The sequence below is a fragment of the Piliocolobus tephrosceles genome, chromosome 12, assembly GCF_002776525.5.
Source record: "Piliocolobus tephrosceles isolate RC106 chromosome 12, ASM277652v3, whole genome shotgun sequence".
In the NCBI taxonomy this organism is placed as follows: Eukaryota; Metazoa; Chordata; class Mammalia; order Primates; family Cercopithecidae; genus Piliocolobus; species Piliocolobus tephrosceles.
Genome location: NC_045445.1, coordinates 5,781,179 through 5,799,208, shown reverse-complemented (window position 1 = coordinate 5,799,208; position 18,030 = coordinate 5,781,179). Strand labels below are relative to the sequence as shown.

Sequence of the window (18,030 nt, the reverse complement as noted above, 5' to 3'; positions counted from 1 at the left end):
CAAGGCAGAGAGGGACCTGCTTTCCGGGTTTAACGCAGGATTGAAGCTTTATAGCATGCCTTTGGGGCCACATTTTTGTACATACCGCTGGCCCCCAGTGTTCATACAGAGTTTAGAAAGTTCTGCTTTTTCATCAGTCAAATATCCTTTTAGAAAAAAATATGCCTCTCACTTGTGCTGCGTTTTTGCCACTGTTAATATGGAATACAGATGCTATTTATTTTCCGTTATTTGGAGGAATTGTAGAGAAAAACGAATCTGGGGAAAGGAGTGACTGTCCAGGCATTCAGAAATACTCAACCTATTAGGGGTTTGGAATACTTGGAGGAGGCTTTCTGAATCAATTTCACTATGACTTAGTAGTGGTTTTGATGTTGTTAAATTCAGGCTACTGCAAGGAATTTGATACCTCTGTTGGTTTATTTGTATTTTTTTTGAGGGGTGTCTGTGGGTGGGGGGTGGGAGAGAGGGCCTGGTGCTCAGCAGTTAGACTGTCATCTTGTGATAGATTTGTTAGTTAATTTCATGTGAATGGGACAAACCAGTTCTCTTTCATCCCCCTGGCACTGTGATTCTAAGATTGAAATAGCTGCTTCAGAGGAAAGACAATTCCATGCAAATCATATTGAATGGAGTTTCAGCTATATTAGTGACCTGGTACCTTATTTTTACTGAGCTCAGGAATAATGAGGGACCAAAGCTATAGCCAAGTTCTTCACTGGAGGCTTCTTTCCATGAAAATAGATATTACTTCTTTATTCCCCAGCAATTGAGCCTTTGTCCCTTCTAAAAGCAGTTGTCATGAACTCCTCATTACCATTTTTCTTAACGTGGTAAGTGTAAACTACAAGAAAGCTATCATGTTTGAAAAGCTACAGCAGCCCTTAGAAATGGAATACTAACATGCCTTGTGTAATTCTTTGAAAAGCCTTAGACTGAGGATTGTGTGAAATGTATCCTTCTGTCCCCCTTTGCCTAGAGTTGCCATTCTCTAGTACCCTTCACTTATAGCATAAGCTGGTTTTCTAAAGGACTGCTGTGTTGCTGCATCGACACCATATCTCTCCAACAATGTGAAATCAACAAATCCCTTTAGCAATTTCTGAAACATATAACAAATTGTGCATTATTCTCTAAAAAAAAAAATTAACTTTGATGGGCTTATTTTATTTCTACTTCGAATGGTAACTGGTAATTGTTATTACCTTACTCTCATTCCAGTTATCAATACTCTACCTACCGAGAGTAACACCAGACCCTGTACCGGGACCTAGTCTAGCTTCCTGGCTGTTAGATACCTTGCAAGGAGTAGACGCTCAATAAATGTTTTCTAAATGAATGAAATCAAATACAGATTATTAAAAATGGTGCTGGAGAAGAAGCCAATGAAAGTGTGTGAGTTTTATCAAGTTGGTTTGCCTGAGTTTGTGCTAAAGGAGCAAATTGGAAGGTAACCATTAAGAAACATCTCATGCTGTGAGGATATAGCATGTCATTCCGTCTTGTGAAGTGACTCTGAAAGAAAAAAAAAAAAAAAAAAACATGGCTGTAGTGTTATGAAAGCCTGGTGAATTATCTCAAATCAGTATATTTTAAGTGATGGTCATTGGATGTAATTGATGGGAAAATAATTTGAAACAGAAGAGCTGGAAATTCAACAGTGCAGTTAAAAATCACCTTTGCAAAGAGTTACAATGATCTGATGTCCAAATTAGCTTAAGAATGTAAGAAACAATTTCAAGGGCTAGAAATGTTAAGAACTGGCCCTCAAGAAACCCCAGAATCCTCAGATACCTGAACTGGACCACTTAACAAAAGCCCTCTACCTTGATTCCCTTTTTGCTACTGCTCTTTGCAGAACAGTTTCTCAGTGGCCAGTTCTTACATTTCTAACCTTTGAAATTGTGTTAATTCTGCCTGTACCAAACAAGGCAAACAATTCAATGTTGTTCAATCTGATAACATTTCCTAGTGAGGTGTTCAGTCTTCTATTCTGATGGGTTCAACCTAATTTAGACAAAGACGAAGGTCTTAATAAAGATTAAAATTTACAAGGCAATCGTGTTTAGGAAGTCAAATACCATTAGTTAGATAGCTGTGGCCTCAGGTTGCTGCTGCTGAAACCTTTTGCTGAACTAAAAAGGTCTGGTTGAATTCTGCCCGGTATATCACTATAGTGCTCTGTTCCCTCGTATTTAGCTTTGGAGACCTTTCTTTGCAGTGTCTGAATGTGGAATGCCCGAGGAGTAATGGGGCCAAAAAAAGTTGCATGAATAGTCCCTGCACATGGTCATATATGTTTCCTGTCGTATTCAGTGGGTGAAATGGAATTGATTGCATCTGGCAATGGCAAGAAGATGGCTTGATTGATTTCCTGATTGAGTACACAGTGGAGATTCAGAATACTGATCACTATACTTCCCAATTGTACGTTATAATTAGGGCTCTTTTTCAATGGAACCCTTGGTTGGGTCTGCCAGGATGAAGGCAGCCAATGTGAGCTGAACTTTTTGCATGTACAGTCCTGGGTCCGAAGGAGAATATTTATAGATTCCCTTAAACAAATGCCAGCACTAGAGAGTTTGAATAAAGAATTCAATTATTTATTTGAAGAAACATTGCTAGGGTTTTTATACCATGCCATTGAAATCATAAATTAGTGTTAGAAACTTTTAAAAGAATTGCATTTTGTGTTGACCCATTGTTATGCCCTGGCCGAGAAGTTATGTTTAATGTAACAGTTGATTTTACACTTCATCTCTATGAGCACTTGCATGGAAATCAGAGGAGCAATCTCAGGAGACTGTCTTAACAGCATTCCAAACAGAAGAATATTCATTCAATTGAATGGAACAGAGTTTTGACCACTAGAGAAGCTTGGCAGGAATGGTTAGTGATCAAGCCCAGGAAACTCTATGGTTCCACTGTTGTCAGATTTTCTAAGAGCTCAGCAAACAATCAGACAAATTGGGCTGTTAGCTGTCTCACTGTGAGACAATAGGCTCCCCCTCAGCGTGTTCCCCCCACCCCATCCCTGGGAGAATGATAAATTTCCTTAGCCAGTTTAGTCAGCCGTGTTTACATGTCATGTAAAACAACTGCTCCAGATTCAGTTTTGCATCTTCTCATATATATCTTTGACTTTACAGAAGTGAAGTATATGATTATCTGTTTAGGTAAAGCAGTACAGTTGGTTCACAACACCCACTCCGCCACCTTTTAGGAATCCCTTTTCACTTCTCTAGGCAGAGGACATTTCCTCTTCAGAGATGAACTGCTCACTGCCTTCTAAGGCAGTAGGCTCCATGATCGGAAAGCTCACATGATTGGAAATTTTCTTAGTTTGAGCTAAAATTGGTCCTCTGATAACTTTACCCATACAGCCAGTCCTAACCTCTTGGTTCACAAAGTAGGTCCCAAATGTCTTTCATATGAAAGACTTTCATGGATTTAAAGACACTCCTCACTCTCCCTTTTCTGTGGACTAAACTTGCCCTGTTTCTTTAATGTGTATGTATACATGAGATGAGCTTTCCAAGCTCTTACCCTTCTGGTAGCTGTCCCTTAGAGATACTGCAGTATTCCCATGTCCCCACTGAGATGGGACATCCAGGAGAGTGCTCTGAGAGGACCCTGAGAGGAAAAAGATCAGTAACTCTTCCCACATGCCCTACTTCCCTCCAGGGGGAATTTCATTTGGAATAGCCAAGCTCCCTGATCCTCAGCAAAGGGCCCCTGTCCTTCTGAAGCCTGCCGGAGGGGCTCTAGTAGGAGAAGCAGGCAAGTTCCTGTGTCTATAGAGGCTGCACAGCAGCCTGGCTACATTCTGGCGCACCATACTGGGAGCAGCAGCCTGTGCAGATCACATCCAGCTCCCCGAATCCTTTTACAAATGGCTGTGTGGCTCCCTCCATGGACCCATCTTAACCCTCCTCCTGCTATTGTTGTCCATTTCCTATTAACAGCCCCACTGCTGCTGCAGATAAGGGTGCTAATGCCCCTGCCTGGCTCTGCTCTCCTATCAGGGAGGAGCAGAGCATCCTACAGGCCGGTTAGCAATTGATAGCAGATTGAGGGCCAAGGAAGGATTTGTTTGCTGCTCTCCTGAACCCTAGCCCCAGGGCAGCCCTTTCTAGGCATCCTAAGGGCCCTTGTGCCTTATTCCCTTGCAACCTGGTGCTTAGCTGCTTCATTCCCTCATTTCTGGCTCCTCACAGAACTGTCAAGAATCATGGATGCAAAGGGTCTAAATCATTCATTCAAACAAATTAGGTCTTTCTGGTAAGTCATTAACACCTCCTCCACACACGCACACACATATATGTTTTTGTAAATGCGTAAGGACCTTTAGATAAATAAACAGATTCAGCAGTGTAATAAGAAGACCTCACTCACATAAATGTTTTCAGGTTTAATTTAGTTTTGGAGAAGGAAAGATGCTGATGTTGCTTCATCCTTAGTCTGTCATGGCTTGTAAAGCTACTCAGTAGGATGCCTTTTGGGAGTACACAATCTGTAAAGCAAAACTAAAATATAAAAGAAGGAAAGAAAAGAAAAGCTGAAGGAAGGAGGGAAGAAGGAAGGAAGCAAGGAAGGGAGGGCCCTTCCAATGGAAGTCAGACACCAAGATGAGTTACCATGACTCAGTTACCATGACTCGTTTATCCTTTACTTCTGATTTCCTGTGAAAATATTGATAAACTTGAACCCGATTTTGCAGATGTATTCTTCTATTCAACTATATTTTTATTTGAGCCACTCAGCTGTTCACGCTTATTCTTAATCATGAGAATTTGTGAATACTTCCAAAATTGCATTTATTACGTTCTTGGTATTTTAGTAGAGGCAAGGGAGAAAGGTGTATGCAAGCTCCATCTTGAGTCTTGGGCGGATCCCAAGCTGCCTGGTTGCTAAGCCAAGGCATGCAGGCTCATACTGACAATGCCATAGCCACACCTGTGGGGCTGGTAGCAATGAAGTTTGAACATGTACAACACTATATGGTTTCCAAAGCCTTTACACACTTATTCATTTGCTTTCCCTTATGTCAAGCCTGTGAGGTAGGCAGAACAGGTAGAATCAGAGATGAACAGTATTGCTAACTGGGAGAACTAGAGGCCATCCAAGTCAAAGCCCACATGTTATAAGCAGGAAAGCTGAGGCCCAGAATGGACAAGCAACTTGACCAGGGCCACCCACATAGCTTTTGGCAGAGCTAGGCTTGAATTAAGTTCTCCCTATCTTAATACTTAGCCCAAGTTGCTTTTGGGGCTCTCTCTGAGTATCACAACAACAATGAAATATGTGAACTATCATCATCATTAGCATTCATTAAGGTGGTCATTTGAAAAATCACCCTAAGGCCGGGCACGGTGGCTCAAGCCTGTAATCCCAGCACTTTGGGAGGCCGAGACGGGCGGATCACAAGGTCAGGAGATCGAGACCATCCTGGCTAGCACAGTGAAACCCCGTCTCTACTAAAAACTACAAAAAACTAGCCGGGCGACGTGGCGGGCGCCTGTAGTCCCAGCTACCCGGGAGGCTGAGGCAGGAGAATGGCGTAAACCCGGGAGGCGGAGCTTGCAGTGAGCTGAGATCCAGCCACAGCACTCCAGCCTGGGTGACAGAGCGAGCCCCCGCCTCAAAAAAAAAAAAAAAAAAAAGAAAAATCACCCTAATCATCTCTTCAGTCTGAGCTCTTTTGCAGTAAGTATCTTAATATTTATGCTTAACCTAAACACACCATTTGAACAGCTACTATGTGCCAGGTATAATGATAGCCTATAAAAGGGATACACACACACTCACACACACATAACACACATGTGTGCTCACAAACACTGCTCCTCTCACTTCAATTATTGAAGCCTTTTCCAAATGCCTAGCACAGTGACTTTCCCCACCACCTTGTTCTCTGCACCTTTGCTCATTCCCCTCTTAAGGTGATTCACATGTCAGGCAGTGAACACTTCAAAAAGAGGTCCTTGACTTAAAAAAGAGGTCCTTGACTTTATCCTTTCCATATCCCAGTGACTGGCTTATAATGGCTACACACACCTGTAATCCCAGCACTTCGGGAGGCCGAGGCAGACAGATCACAAAGTCAGGAGTTTGAGACTAGCCTGGCCAACATGGTGAAACCCTGTGTCTACTGAAAAATACAAAAATTAGCCAAGCAGGGTGGCACGTACCTGTAGTCCCAGCTACTCGGGAGGCTGCGGCAGGAGAATCGCTGGAACACGGGAGGCGCAGGTTGCATTGAGCCAAGATGGCGCCACTGCACTCCAACCTGGGCGACAAAGCGAGACTCCATCTCACAAAAAAAAAAAAAAAAAAAAAATTAGTAGAACAAATGCAAAGAATCCACCAAACAGATCTGCCATTTGCTGTGTGACCTTGGACAAGTCACTTTACCTCTTTGTGCTTCGATTTCTTGTGTGTGAAAAGGGTGTGAGGCTAATCCCTGCCTGTTTAGTTTCTGGTACAAAAAGACCAACCAGTTACTTATTACACACTAGGCAGGAGAGATACAAAGGTGAATAAGGTAAGGCTAGTGACAACATACTAGTTACTTGAGACAACAGCTATTCAGGTAGCTGTGTGTTAGATGAGTACAGGATCCATTTGAGATTAGCAAAGCCTGGAACACAGACTGTCTTTTGCCCTTCAGCCTGTGGCATACCCAGCTTTTTTGTCTAAATTGGGCAAAGCAAGGATACCTACAAGTGGTTTTGGATTTGTTTTGACTCCTAGCCATGACCTATTGTATGGATAATATGGTGGAAAATTTAGCCTTTTGTGATTTTGTGGGATTTGACTTTGGAGTCTTCATATCACATTAATATAGTGTCTTCCTATTATTAGAAGTTATGTAGAATGCTCTATCACTTATGAAATCTATTCTTTGCTAAATACTAAAAGATAAAACAGTATTCCTTAGTCTTTTCTTCATTATCCATGTTAGTCAGTCTTACAAAGGGACACATATTTGTTATATATTTGTTATAGTGGAAAGTGTGCACTCTTGTACCAGTAATCAACCTTCACTTGCTACTAAATGTAAGGCTGTGTATAAGTGACCTCACCTCTTGGAACCCCCATTACCTCAGTTGCCCATTGGGAATACGAATCCCTGCTTGCTTTCTCTCTCTCTCTCTGTCTCTCTAAAAGTATCATAGGATCCCAAACATAAATCTGTGCTTCTTTGTGGAAGTTCAGACCAGTCTCTGATGTGTGTGTGTGTGTGACTTATTTTTGTTAAAACAGAAGTGATTCTTGGTGTTGTATACAGGTACTCATCATTGGGTCTTGTTATAAAAGCTGTGGCAACATTTTGGGAGCAGGGGTTCATCCTTACTTCATGACTGGGTGAAGGATTAGTAAAGTTGGGTAAGAATGCATAGGTGTCTTATCTTAGGAATAGCAAGAACATAAAATAGATTAATATCCTTCAAGTGTTAATGAAAAGGATAACAATGGAATATCTGCTGTGAGCATGCCACACTTTACAAGTCTAACTCATTTTGAGAAGTGAAAGAGCTTGCTTGCTCCAGAGTCCTTTACAGAAGATTTTCTTTCAGGAAATTATATTCCTTTCAACTACGTCCTGCCTACTGTAATCAAATGCATCAGCGGTAACACGGACTCAGTGTGCTGTTTCATGAAATTTCACATTTTCAAATACAGTTTGAAATCAGTTGTAATTGTAAATGCAGAAGTTTGCGCAGTTCCATGTGGATTGGCTAACAGGGTGGTGCACTCCACTGGTAGTTCAAGATAATCAGATTCTGCCTTCGAGTAAACATAGAAAACCTAGGGGAAATGGTACACCTTTGAGAAGTGACTTGATTCTTCCCGGTGTCTGAAACACCTTTTAATAAACCCAGAGACACACCTCTAAAATCAGTGGTGAAAGGGGATAAAACCAAGCCTCTAATCAATTTAGGCATACCCAGTAGTTGCTGAAAACAGACAACACTCCTTTTCCTGGAAGAGACTTACTGCTGTTTTATTGACTCTGGCTAAATGTGAACTATATTTTATTTATTTTGAAAAAAATTATTTTAATTGACAAAAATTGTATATACTTATGGGGTGAAACATGATGTTTTGATATGTATATACATCGTGGAATGATTACATCAAGTTAATTTACATATCCATCACCTCACATACTTTTTTTTTTTTTTTTTTGAGACAGAGTCTCGCTCTGTCACCAGAATGGAGTGCAGTGGCACAATCTCGGTACACAGCAACCTCCGCCTCCCAGGTTCAAGCAATTCTCCTGCCTCAGCCTCCCAAGTAGCTGAGACTATAGGCACATGCCACCACGCCCAACTAATTTTTGTATTTTTAGTAGACACGGGGTTTCACCATGTTGGCCAAGATGGTCTTGATCTCTTGACCTCGTGATCTGCCCACCTCAGCCTCCCAAAGTGTTGGCATTACAGGCATGAGCCTCCTCACCCAGTCCACCTCACATACTTTTTTATGGTGAGAACAATTTAAACTCTGGCTTAGCAATTTTCAAGTATACAGTACATTATTACTATAAATAACTGTAGTCACCATGTTATGCAACTGATCTTCAGAACTTGCTCCTTCAAACTGAAACTTTGTACCCTTATACCAACATCTCCCCCATCCCAAGCTATATATTTTAAATGATCTGACTGTTTTGGAGACCAGCTTTAATCAGGAAAAACCATCTAAATTGTAAAAGAGATCATTGAGTATTTTTAAAACTCAGAGTAATTAGAATTCAGCTTTAAACTGTTGTCACATATATTTACTTTGCGGCCAGTTTTGATGAATACATGAGTAGGATTTGTCATGAATTTTATCAACTGGATACAAATGCACAACTCAAAAACACTTGGAAGTAGTCTATCTCTTAAGTAGGTTAAGCATCTCCTCTAAATTGTGTATGCATTTTTAATGTACTTACCTCCTCCTTTTTAAATAGTGCTATGTAAAATTCAATCTTTGTCAGAATAATACTTACAAATTCTGCTTCAGCAGTGCCACTGTGAATGAATCTGTGAAGTATCTCCTTGCATTACAGCTCTTCATACATCAAAGACTCTTTTTGAACTGAGTAATTATAGAAGGAAAAAAACCTTGTTTTAGTGCTACCTGAGAGTTCTTATTAATATTACCTTTGAAATGACTAATTATGTTACTTATAAAAACTGGAATAAAAACAGGTATTATGTAACTTACTCATTAAAAAAGACTTTCATAAATTTCGATCCCCTCCATCCCTCCCCAAACCCCTACTTTATTTCTGTCATGGCGTTTTTTAATGCTTAATGTTTATATAAGAAAATGACGACTCCAACACATACTGACTCCCTCCTGCTTCACAAAACTTATCATCTTTCTGTTGCTGGGATTTTGAGCATGTGATTCAATTATCCTTGCTCTTAGCGTAAAGCATGTTGGCCACATGCCCTAAGACTCAAGTAAGATTTGAACAGCACCTCTTTCAAACTGAGTATTTGAAAGAGCTGAGAGGGTGCCCCTGCTGATAACAGAGGGTGGGAGCCTAAGGGGCTTTTCCTGTTTTGAGACTTGAACTCACAAATACACTGTCTATGTGTATGGCTGTGTGGAAGTGAGCTACCAATCACATAGTAACCTCTATGAATGAGGAAGAATTCCCCTCAGCGGCTTCATCTTTGCATGGGAAAACCCACAGTATGTGCATCACGGGTCACTATCTGTTGGGCTGTATCAAGAGAAGATGAGTATCAGAAGGCGGTGACAGTACTGTCCTCCCTTGAGCTGATAGATCACACCTGGAACAGGATACCATGAGTTAGAAGAGCCCCAGGCAATCTGGAGTTCCTCCTGGAAGCACCAAAGATAGTGACAGAGTACAGAAATTGAGCGTTAGAAGAAAAGTTGAAGGTTCCCAATAAATGAATGAACAAGCTGAGAATGTCTCAACCTGGAGAAGAGACAATGCCAGGGGATAGGATTACTATCTTCCAACAGCTGAAGGTTTGTCATTCAAAAGAAGGAGGAGATGCATTCTGTGCAGCTCCAAAATACAATATATAGGTAGAACTTCCTGGGGAACAAGTTTTTAACTCACAAAAAAAGGAAAAATAGCCTCATCAGGCTGTCTCAACATGGAGCAGGCTGCTCCAAGCAGTAGCAAGCTCCCTGTCACTGGCAGTGTGCAAGCATCTGCTGGATGGTCCAAATGACTTTAAATTCACCTTAAATATTAGGTCAATTAAGTTAGTATTTATAAAGGGCCTACCCTGTTTAGTGCCAAGAAAGGGCTTGATTTTTTATGTGCCCTGAAATAAAGTTGCTTTATTTTTCCTCATTAGGAGATGACCCATTCCTGGCCTACTCCTCTCACTTCCATGCATACTGCTGGACACTCTGAGCAGAACACATTTTCCATCCCAGGACAGGTCAGTTCTCTTCCTTCCTGTATTTTTTCTTTGTCTTATTTTAATTATACCAATCTTCCAGTTGGATTCTCAGTGACAAAAATGGCCTTGGTCTTCTAGTGCCATAAAATCTCGACTCTCTCTCTTGTCCCTCAGAATAGCAATATAAAAATAATTTTTATTGAAAGTGAGTCTTTAAGACAAAATACACACAGATACCGGCATGCATATCTTACTCCATAGGGTGTTGCCACTGTCCAAGTCACTGTGTCTAGAACAGATGAGACAGAGATTGAGTAAGAAATATTCAATCCCTTAAGAAATATCAAATAGATGATGGAACAGCAACGTTCAAGATTTTAAAGTTACAAAACCTATACTCTTTAATGAACTGATTTTCATTTTTATCACAGTTCATGCCTGAGGTGGCAACATTTAGAGGATGATTAAAACTCTGACAGGTGAAGAAGGGGCCAAGAGAAGAATACCGCATGCAGAAGACTAGCGTGGGCAAGGTCATGGGAGATGAGGGATCATGCTGTAATGCATGGTGATATAAGGTCTTAAGTGGCAGGATTAAAGTTTGTGTGATGGGGAGTGGAAAGAGAGGAAATCTGGGCAAATAGGTGCATCTTTGGAAAATGCCTCGGATACCACCTCAAAGAGTTTGGATTTTATTTGTAGAAGGAGAAAGACCCAAAGGAGAAACCCTTAGAGTTTAGGGTCATGATTTTGACAGTAACACTGGTCTAAACTTTGCTTAATTATCTTCCTTCACTTATGAAAGAGGTCAGAACTAAATGAACAGCTAACCTCACTGTCCCAGTATGGGTGTGTGCTATTCATTTTTGCATTCTCACCTACCCTCTTTAGGCTCCTGTTATCCTTCCCCCTGGCATCTCCAGCAAAGGGAGTTATCCATCCAGCTCAGCTCCAACACTTGTACAGAAATTGCAGTGTTTTCAGCTGAGTTCTCCAATTTTGGAGATAATTTGTGCAAGTTGCAATTTTGACATTTGCAAGTGTATACAATAGAACTGTTGTTTAAATGGGCTTTTGTAGTAAGTGCACAATTTGGAATCAGGCACAGTTTGCATTTTCTGCCAGTTATCTGTGCTACCATCAACCCCAAGACAAAGGTAGAAGTGAGTGGGCTAAAATGGTGAAAGCAAGAAGTCTACACACCCACTCCTGTTTCATTTGATTCCTGCCAAAATGTTGGTTTGAAAGAAAAGTACATTTTAAATAACAACCAACACATACAATGGCACCATGTGCCTCACGTCATTCTAAGCACTTAACATATAGTAAAGAATTTAATCCCCACTACAACCCAAAGAGATTTTTAATTTTACTACCCCAATTTACAGAGGAGGAAACCTGGTAGTTAAGTAATGTGCTCAGGATTATCCAGTTAATAAATGAAGGAACCAGTATTTAGATCCAGGTGTTCCTGGCACCAGCGGTCATACTCTCTCTCTGTATGTCTTTTATCACACAGGCTTACTGATGCCCCAGTTCAAATTGTGTCTTCCAAAACATGGCCATCCCTATATGTAACAAAGGTGATTTCCCTTTCCTCAGTGCTTCCACTAGAACTAGGTGGCAGCATCCTTTCAGAAAGCATCAGTTTCTTACATCCATGACAGAGCTTGCCCAGAGGAAAGAGTGCTGTCTTAAGAGCTGCATTCCCAGCTGCTTTTAATCCTGGCACTGCCATTTGCTTGCTGTGTGGTCCTGTTCAAGTTCCTCTAAGCCTCTGTTTCCCCATGTGTATTGGGGCATGGTGTGTGCGTGTGTGTGTGTGTGTGTGTGTGTGTACACTATGTAATTCCAATGGATTTTTTTAGGTCAAATAGTTGATGATTCTGTAAGCTTACTAAAACAAATACGGTTGAAAATTTTCGACTTATTTATCAATTTCAAATTGAAAATGCCGTGTTTTCTCGTAGACGATGAAAAACCTCACAAGGAAGGGAGTTAAGTGCATGCCAAGTAGAATTGAGAGAGTAATAATATCCTCAGGAGAAGTTTAATAAAGTTTTCCTGGAAGTAAACATCCTCTGGAACAGTGGTGGGCAAACTACGGCCCATAGGTTTTTACGTCTTTAAAGGGTTAACATTTTCAAAAGAAAATTAATATATTGTTATGAATAATATTCACATGAGTGTGGAATTCAAATGTCAGTGTCTATAAATCAAGCTTTCTTGGAATCCAGTCATACCCACTTATTTACGCACTGTCCATGACTGCTTTCACACTACAATGGCAGCGTCTAGTAATTATGACAGAGATGGTATGTCTCCCAGTGCCTCAAACATCTGCTCTCTGGCCCTTTGCAGGAAAGGTTAGCTGACCATTGCTCTAGAATCTAGATCCTTTAGGAACTTCTGATTTTAGGATTATTGTCAAGGCTATTGCTTAAAAGAACCTCATAAGTTTGTGAAAACAACTTGGCATCAGTATATTCTACTGCAAAAATTACATATATGACATGTCTATGAAAGAAACTCATAAAGCAAAATCAGGCATTTAAAATAAATTTGTATTATTTGTTGTGCATTAACAATTACTGTGAGAACTGTGCGATTATTTCTACAACCAAGCTATTTCCAATTGCGGTTGGATATGTATGTAAAGTAACTTTGGTGATATACAAAAGTGTTTCATTTATTTTGATTTGATTTCTAGTTTAAGAAATGTGAAATCCAATGCATAATAATCAAAACATCATATGTACCTCATAAACATATACACCTACTGTGTACCAAAAAAAGTAAAAATTAAAAAATAAAGTAAAAAGAAATGTGAAATTCAGTTTAACATTAAAAATTGCATCCAGAATAAGTATCAGTTACTCCAATTCAGTGAATAACATAATGTTCCAGTTTGCTGTATACATTGTTCCACTGATGCTCTGGAAGAACTGATTGTTTAGGTGTAAAGTCCAAAATATCTGGATGAAGGTTAAAAATTGAGGCATAAGAATAGTACAAAGACTGACTATGTGTTTTACTCTCTGATCAGATATTTGGCTTAATTGACTTTGGAACTTGACATTTAATTTCCTGGAGGTATACAAGCCCAAACTCATCCTGTACCTTTGTAATGAAATCCCTTAAATAGTAACAGATAAAAATACTTGTATATAGTTACAGAGATATAAATGGTTAACAAGTCATTTATTTGACACTCTGGAAAATGAGATGTTCTGGATAATTAAAATTATTGGATAACTGAAGGTTATTATTCTATAGGAATCATGCAATATAAATTATTTTGAAGTGTAATTAATATTTTCCTGACTTCTTTTAAAGATTATGTCGAGCATGTTTTAGTCTTTCTTGATAACTTATATATTATTGTGAGTGTAAATTATTGTAGTATGTGTAATATTATACTATGCTGCAATTATGTTCTCAGAGTCTATTAAGACAGGTGGGAATGCTTGCCTCTATATTAAATGACTGTAGATTCTTGTGCTTTTTAAGTTCAGACTTTTCTGTGTCATTTTTGTGGGCTCCTTTGCTATTGGTTTTCACCTGTCAATTTTCTCAGTGCCTGTGCCTCTAGAAATATTTCCCCTTCCTTGCTATCTGTGATTTGAAAATGAGTGGGAATCATTTGAGTCCTTTGTCAAAAGACAGTTCTCTATCAGGGAGAGCACAGAAGCCTTTGAGCAGCAAACTATATGGGCTTTGCAACAGACAGTTCTTTCTCTAAGAGGCCTTTTCTGCCTCTTGTTGAGTTTGTGGTAGTCTTCTGGAGTGGTGATCTTGCCAGAAGACAAATCTCTGGAGCAACAGAATCATACTAAATACATTGGAAATTTCACTTTTGATTAAAGCAAAGTGTTACAGTTTTTGCCTACTTTTTATACAAGATAAAGAATGCTGTGAGCCTAGTTTTCATCTACAGAGGGTCAATATTAGGCTTAATAAATAGATTGCTTGGAACAATGATTGATATAACTAACTCTTGTATTTACTTGAATTCATTGTCTCCACTTTTGGAATGCCTGTATTGCGGTTTGTACCATTTATCTTCCATCCACACAGTGCCATGTGTGCCCTGAACGTTACTGTAATGATTTTGCCTTCACGTTTTGTCAGTATCCACACAGGTGTGCCACACTCCCAGCAAGGCAGCATGTGCAAATCTGAATTTCTCAAAACAGTGAATGAATTGTATATAATGTGACTTTCAAATCAAATTTAAATTCCTTTAAATAACACAGTCCACTAACATTTCACATTGCTTCCTATACTTCGACAGACTTGCAATGCAGTTTTAAGAACACTTCTTATATGCAAAATGAGGTACATCTGTGCACATGTGTCATGGAAAGTTGGATCTGTTTCTATAAAAGGGAAAAACTGAGCAGATCTATTAATGATGATCTTGTTTACAGTTTTACAAAAAAACATGATCATCTGTTTGAACCAACTCCTCTTTATTCTTTTAGAGGCATCGTTTTCCAGCTAAGTGAGAAATTATATACTTCAATTTCACACATATGGGTCATTTGTTCCCATGTTACACACATTTCCAAATAGATACCAGTTTTACTTATAATTTTGATTAAATGGCAGTTATGATCATGTTGCAGCAGGTTTGGCTGGCAAATGTTTATCCTTCAAATAGAGCTATAGACAAAAGCCTAATTAATGGAATTGTTAACAGCAGTTTCCTATTTGCAAACATTAGTCAACTACATCTTCAGCAATAATTAACATGCCTCTTATTCTCCTTGTGTCATCTAACTAATGTATGTGTCATATATATTCTTCCTTGTAGGAATCGCAACATCTGACCCCAGGATTCACCTTACAAAGTAAGTGGTTTTGAAAAATCCTTCTTAGTCCAAACATCCATGTTCTCTGTTCCCTAATTTTTTTTCCTTTTTCCTACTTAAAATCATTAAAACATGAAAGAAGAACAATAACAAAAGTTTTTTTAATTGTTAAGTTTTAGCTCTCAGAAATAAGTGAGAAGATGTAAAGTTTGTCTTTCTGTACCTGGCCTTTCTCACTTAACATAATGACTTCCAGTCCCATGATATATCTAATTGGTTCCTTTTTTTTTTTTTTTTTTCATCTGTTACTTATCTCGAGAAGGTAACTTGGGGGACTGCATGTTTGGAGATCAATTTAATTCAGAATAATCATTTGACAGTAGAAACATGAACAGTAATTGTTTATATATTTTCTTTTCAGAGTGGAATGACCCAACCACCAGAGCTTCTACAAAGTCAGTATCTTTCAAATCGTGAGTAGTTGGATTTCCAAATTAGGCCTTTTTGGGGATATTTGGCAAGGAAACAGTGTCTCAATGCTGATCTAATCATGTTCTCTCCTCTGCTCCTTGAAACTATGAATCTTGACTCATAATAATACGTAGTTTGGTTGGGGTGTGGGGAGAATCAGATTTCCCGTTGTCTTAGTCTGCTTGGGCTGCTATAACAAATACTATAACCAACATGGCTTGTAAACAACAGAAATTTATTTCCCATAGTTTGGGAGCCTCCAGAAGTTCGAGATCAATGCACAGCATAAAGGGCATCTTGTGAGGGACCATTTCCTCATAGAAAGCTGTTTTCTTACTCTAATCCCACATGGTAGAAGGGGTGAGGGGTCTCTCTCAGGCCTCTTCTTATAATGGCACTAATCCCATTCATGAGGGCTCAACTCTCATGTCATGATCCCCTCCCCAAATACCCATATCCTAATACTATCACTTTGGGGGTGAGGATTTTAGCATATTAATTTTGGAGTGATACAAACAGATTATAGGACCCATAATAAGTAAGTAACAGTAAAAGTTAATGAGATCACCATTAGGCTCTCTAAGTTTGTAAATACAGACCAGGTCAATACCTGGGATACGAAAACAACTGTGATTTCAGTGAAAAAGGAAAACTCTAGATGGCTTGTTTCCCACATTTTAACTAGTTGTTCAAACGCTGTATAATATCAGCTAAAGACATTATTGTACACAATATTCAGTCACCACTGACTGGGATGGACGAGGGAATCTAAGCAGCCATGATTGGACATGAAATGTTGAGTAGATTGCTATGGCCAGTCAGCCCAAGACCTCACTATTTGCAGGTCATCAGGCTCCTGTATATTAAAGACAAACAAGGGCATCCAGGAAGAACTGGAATAAGATATTACATGATGGTAGGTTGAAGTTCAGAAGCCAGGGCCCTGCAATTCACTCAGCACTGTCTTCATTTTTTATTAATGCTAACTGAAGGAGGAGTTTGGAGAAACCAATTTCCTCAGATTAACTATTGTAGATTTTCTAATATCCATTTGTCCAAGAGAGTATCAAAGGAGTATTATTTCTCTCACAACTTCTTTTGTACCTAATAATAGAAAATGGAAGTCAATTTTTTTGTGTAATAGGCACATACTTAGACTTTTTCAAAATGAAATAATTTATGACATTCAAGTGGCCTAATGGCACCCTTGAAGTGAATTGCTCACCTTTTGGAAGATCATGAATAATTGCATAAAACAACTGGGAATGACTCCCAAATAGACTGAGGATTTGAGAAAGTAAGTGGCATTTCTACATTCTTGGTGCAGGGCAGTAGCAAAGCCCCAAAGGCCTGACCCCATCACTGGTTCATTTATTTGCTTTTCTAGACTGATCTGGGCCTTCTAATTCAAAGTTCAATTTCAACAACCAAGAATTCTCAATTTTAAGAAGCAAGAAAAAACAAGAGAAGGGGATAATAAAACCATAATCCCGATTTAAGGACCAAATTATATGAAAACACAAAAATCAAAGTCATCTTTGATGCTGTATATTTTAGCTTTTCCATTAATCACATTTTGAACTGCCCTCCCCCTTGTTATTCTAGGATATAATAGATCTAATCCTCCCTGCCTTCACACTTGTCTCACTTCATCCCCATTAAAAAGTCAGTAAGATTCACACACACACACACACACACTCACACACACACACACTCACACGCACTTAGAAAATCAACACAAGTTTCCAAACTTGGAAAAAACATAAAAATATATTTTCCTGTGTAAAATTACTTACTCCTAAAGCAAGAGTATTAGGCTCCCACTGTGAAATATGCTGCTTGCTATATGTAGTTTGTAACTAACAGAAATAAACTTGTCAATTGTGGTTTATAGTTAGAGGCTACATTTCCAGAGAACAGCACTTCACAGCACAGTAATATATAGTGTAGTCAATACAACTAAAATACTCTATAGGAAGCATCAGTAAAACTAGAAGACACTGAGTTCATTTTATGAATGAGCTCCTCTCTTTTTGTCTGTTTAATCTGAAGTCCAAGCACTGTCCGTCAGATTTTAGCTGGAATAAGTTTCCTTCTTACGGTAGGGTATGGGTTTAACATAGGACAGATCAGAATTGTAATAAAGTTATTTTTATTTTTAGCCTCCAAATTATTGGCTTAGCCATTACTATCATTCTCCCACATTTAACTACGGTGTGCTTTTTAAGCCACCTCCTAGGATTTTCCATTTGGCAGGGCAATCCTCCAGGTGATTAAGATCGTTCTGAGTGTAAACAGACTGCTAATGTCTGCACCTTGGGGAGAAGCAGCCTGTAAGTCAGCCATGATACAGG

At 39.2% G+C, this 18,030-nt stretch overlaps 1 protein-coding gene across 6 annotated transcripts in view; it reads left to right on the top strand.

Annotated features, from left to right (window-relative positions):
* The window catches only part of AFF2 (AF4/FMR2 family member 2), a 508,006-nt gene that overhangs the window by 331,216 nt on the left and 158,760 nt on the right, over positions 1–18,030 (top strand). For 2 of the 6 annotated variants that reach the window (XM_023202728.2, XM_023202725.2), the window contains exons 5-6: positions 15,208–15,244; positions 15,627–15,660. In XM_023202728.2, coding sequence (XP_023058496.1) covers positions 15,208–15,244; positions 15,627–15,660 — 71 coding nt within the window. Of the gene's footprint in view, positions 1–10,343; positions 10,431–15,207; positions 15,245–15,626; positions 15,679–18,030 lie in introns of all 6 variants that reach the window. The other 4 variants (XM_023202727.2, XM_023202729.1, XM_023202724.2 and 1 more) reach the window with 3 other exon arrangements.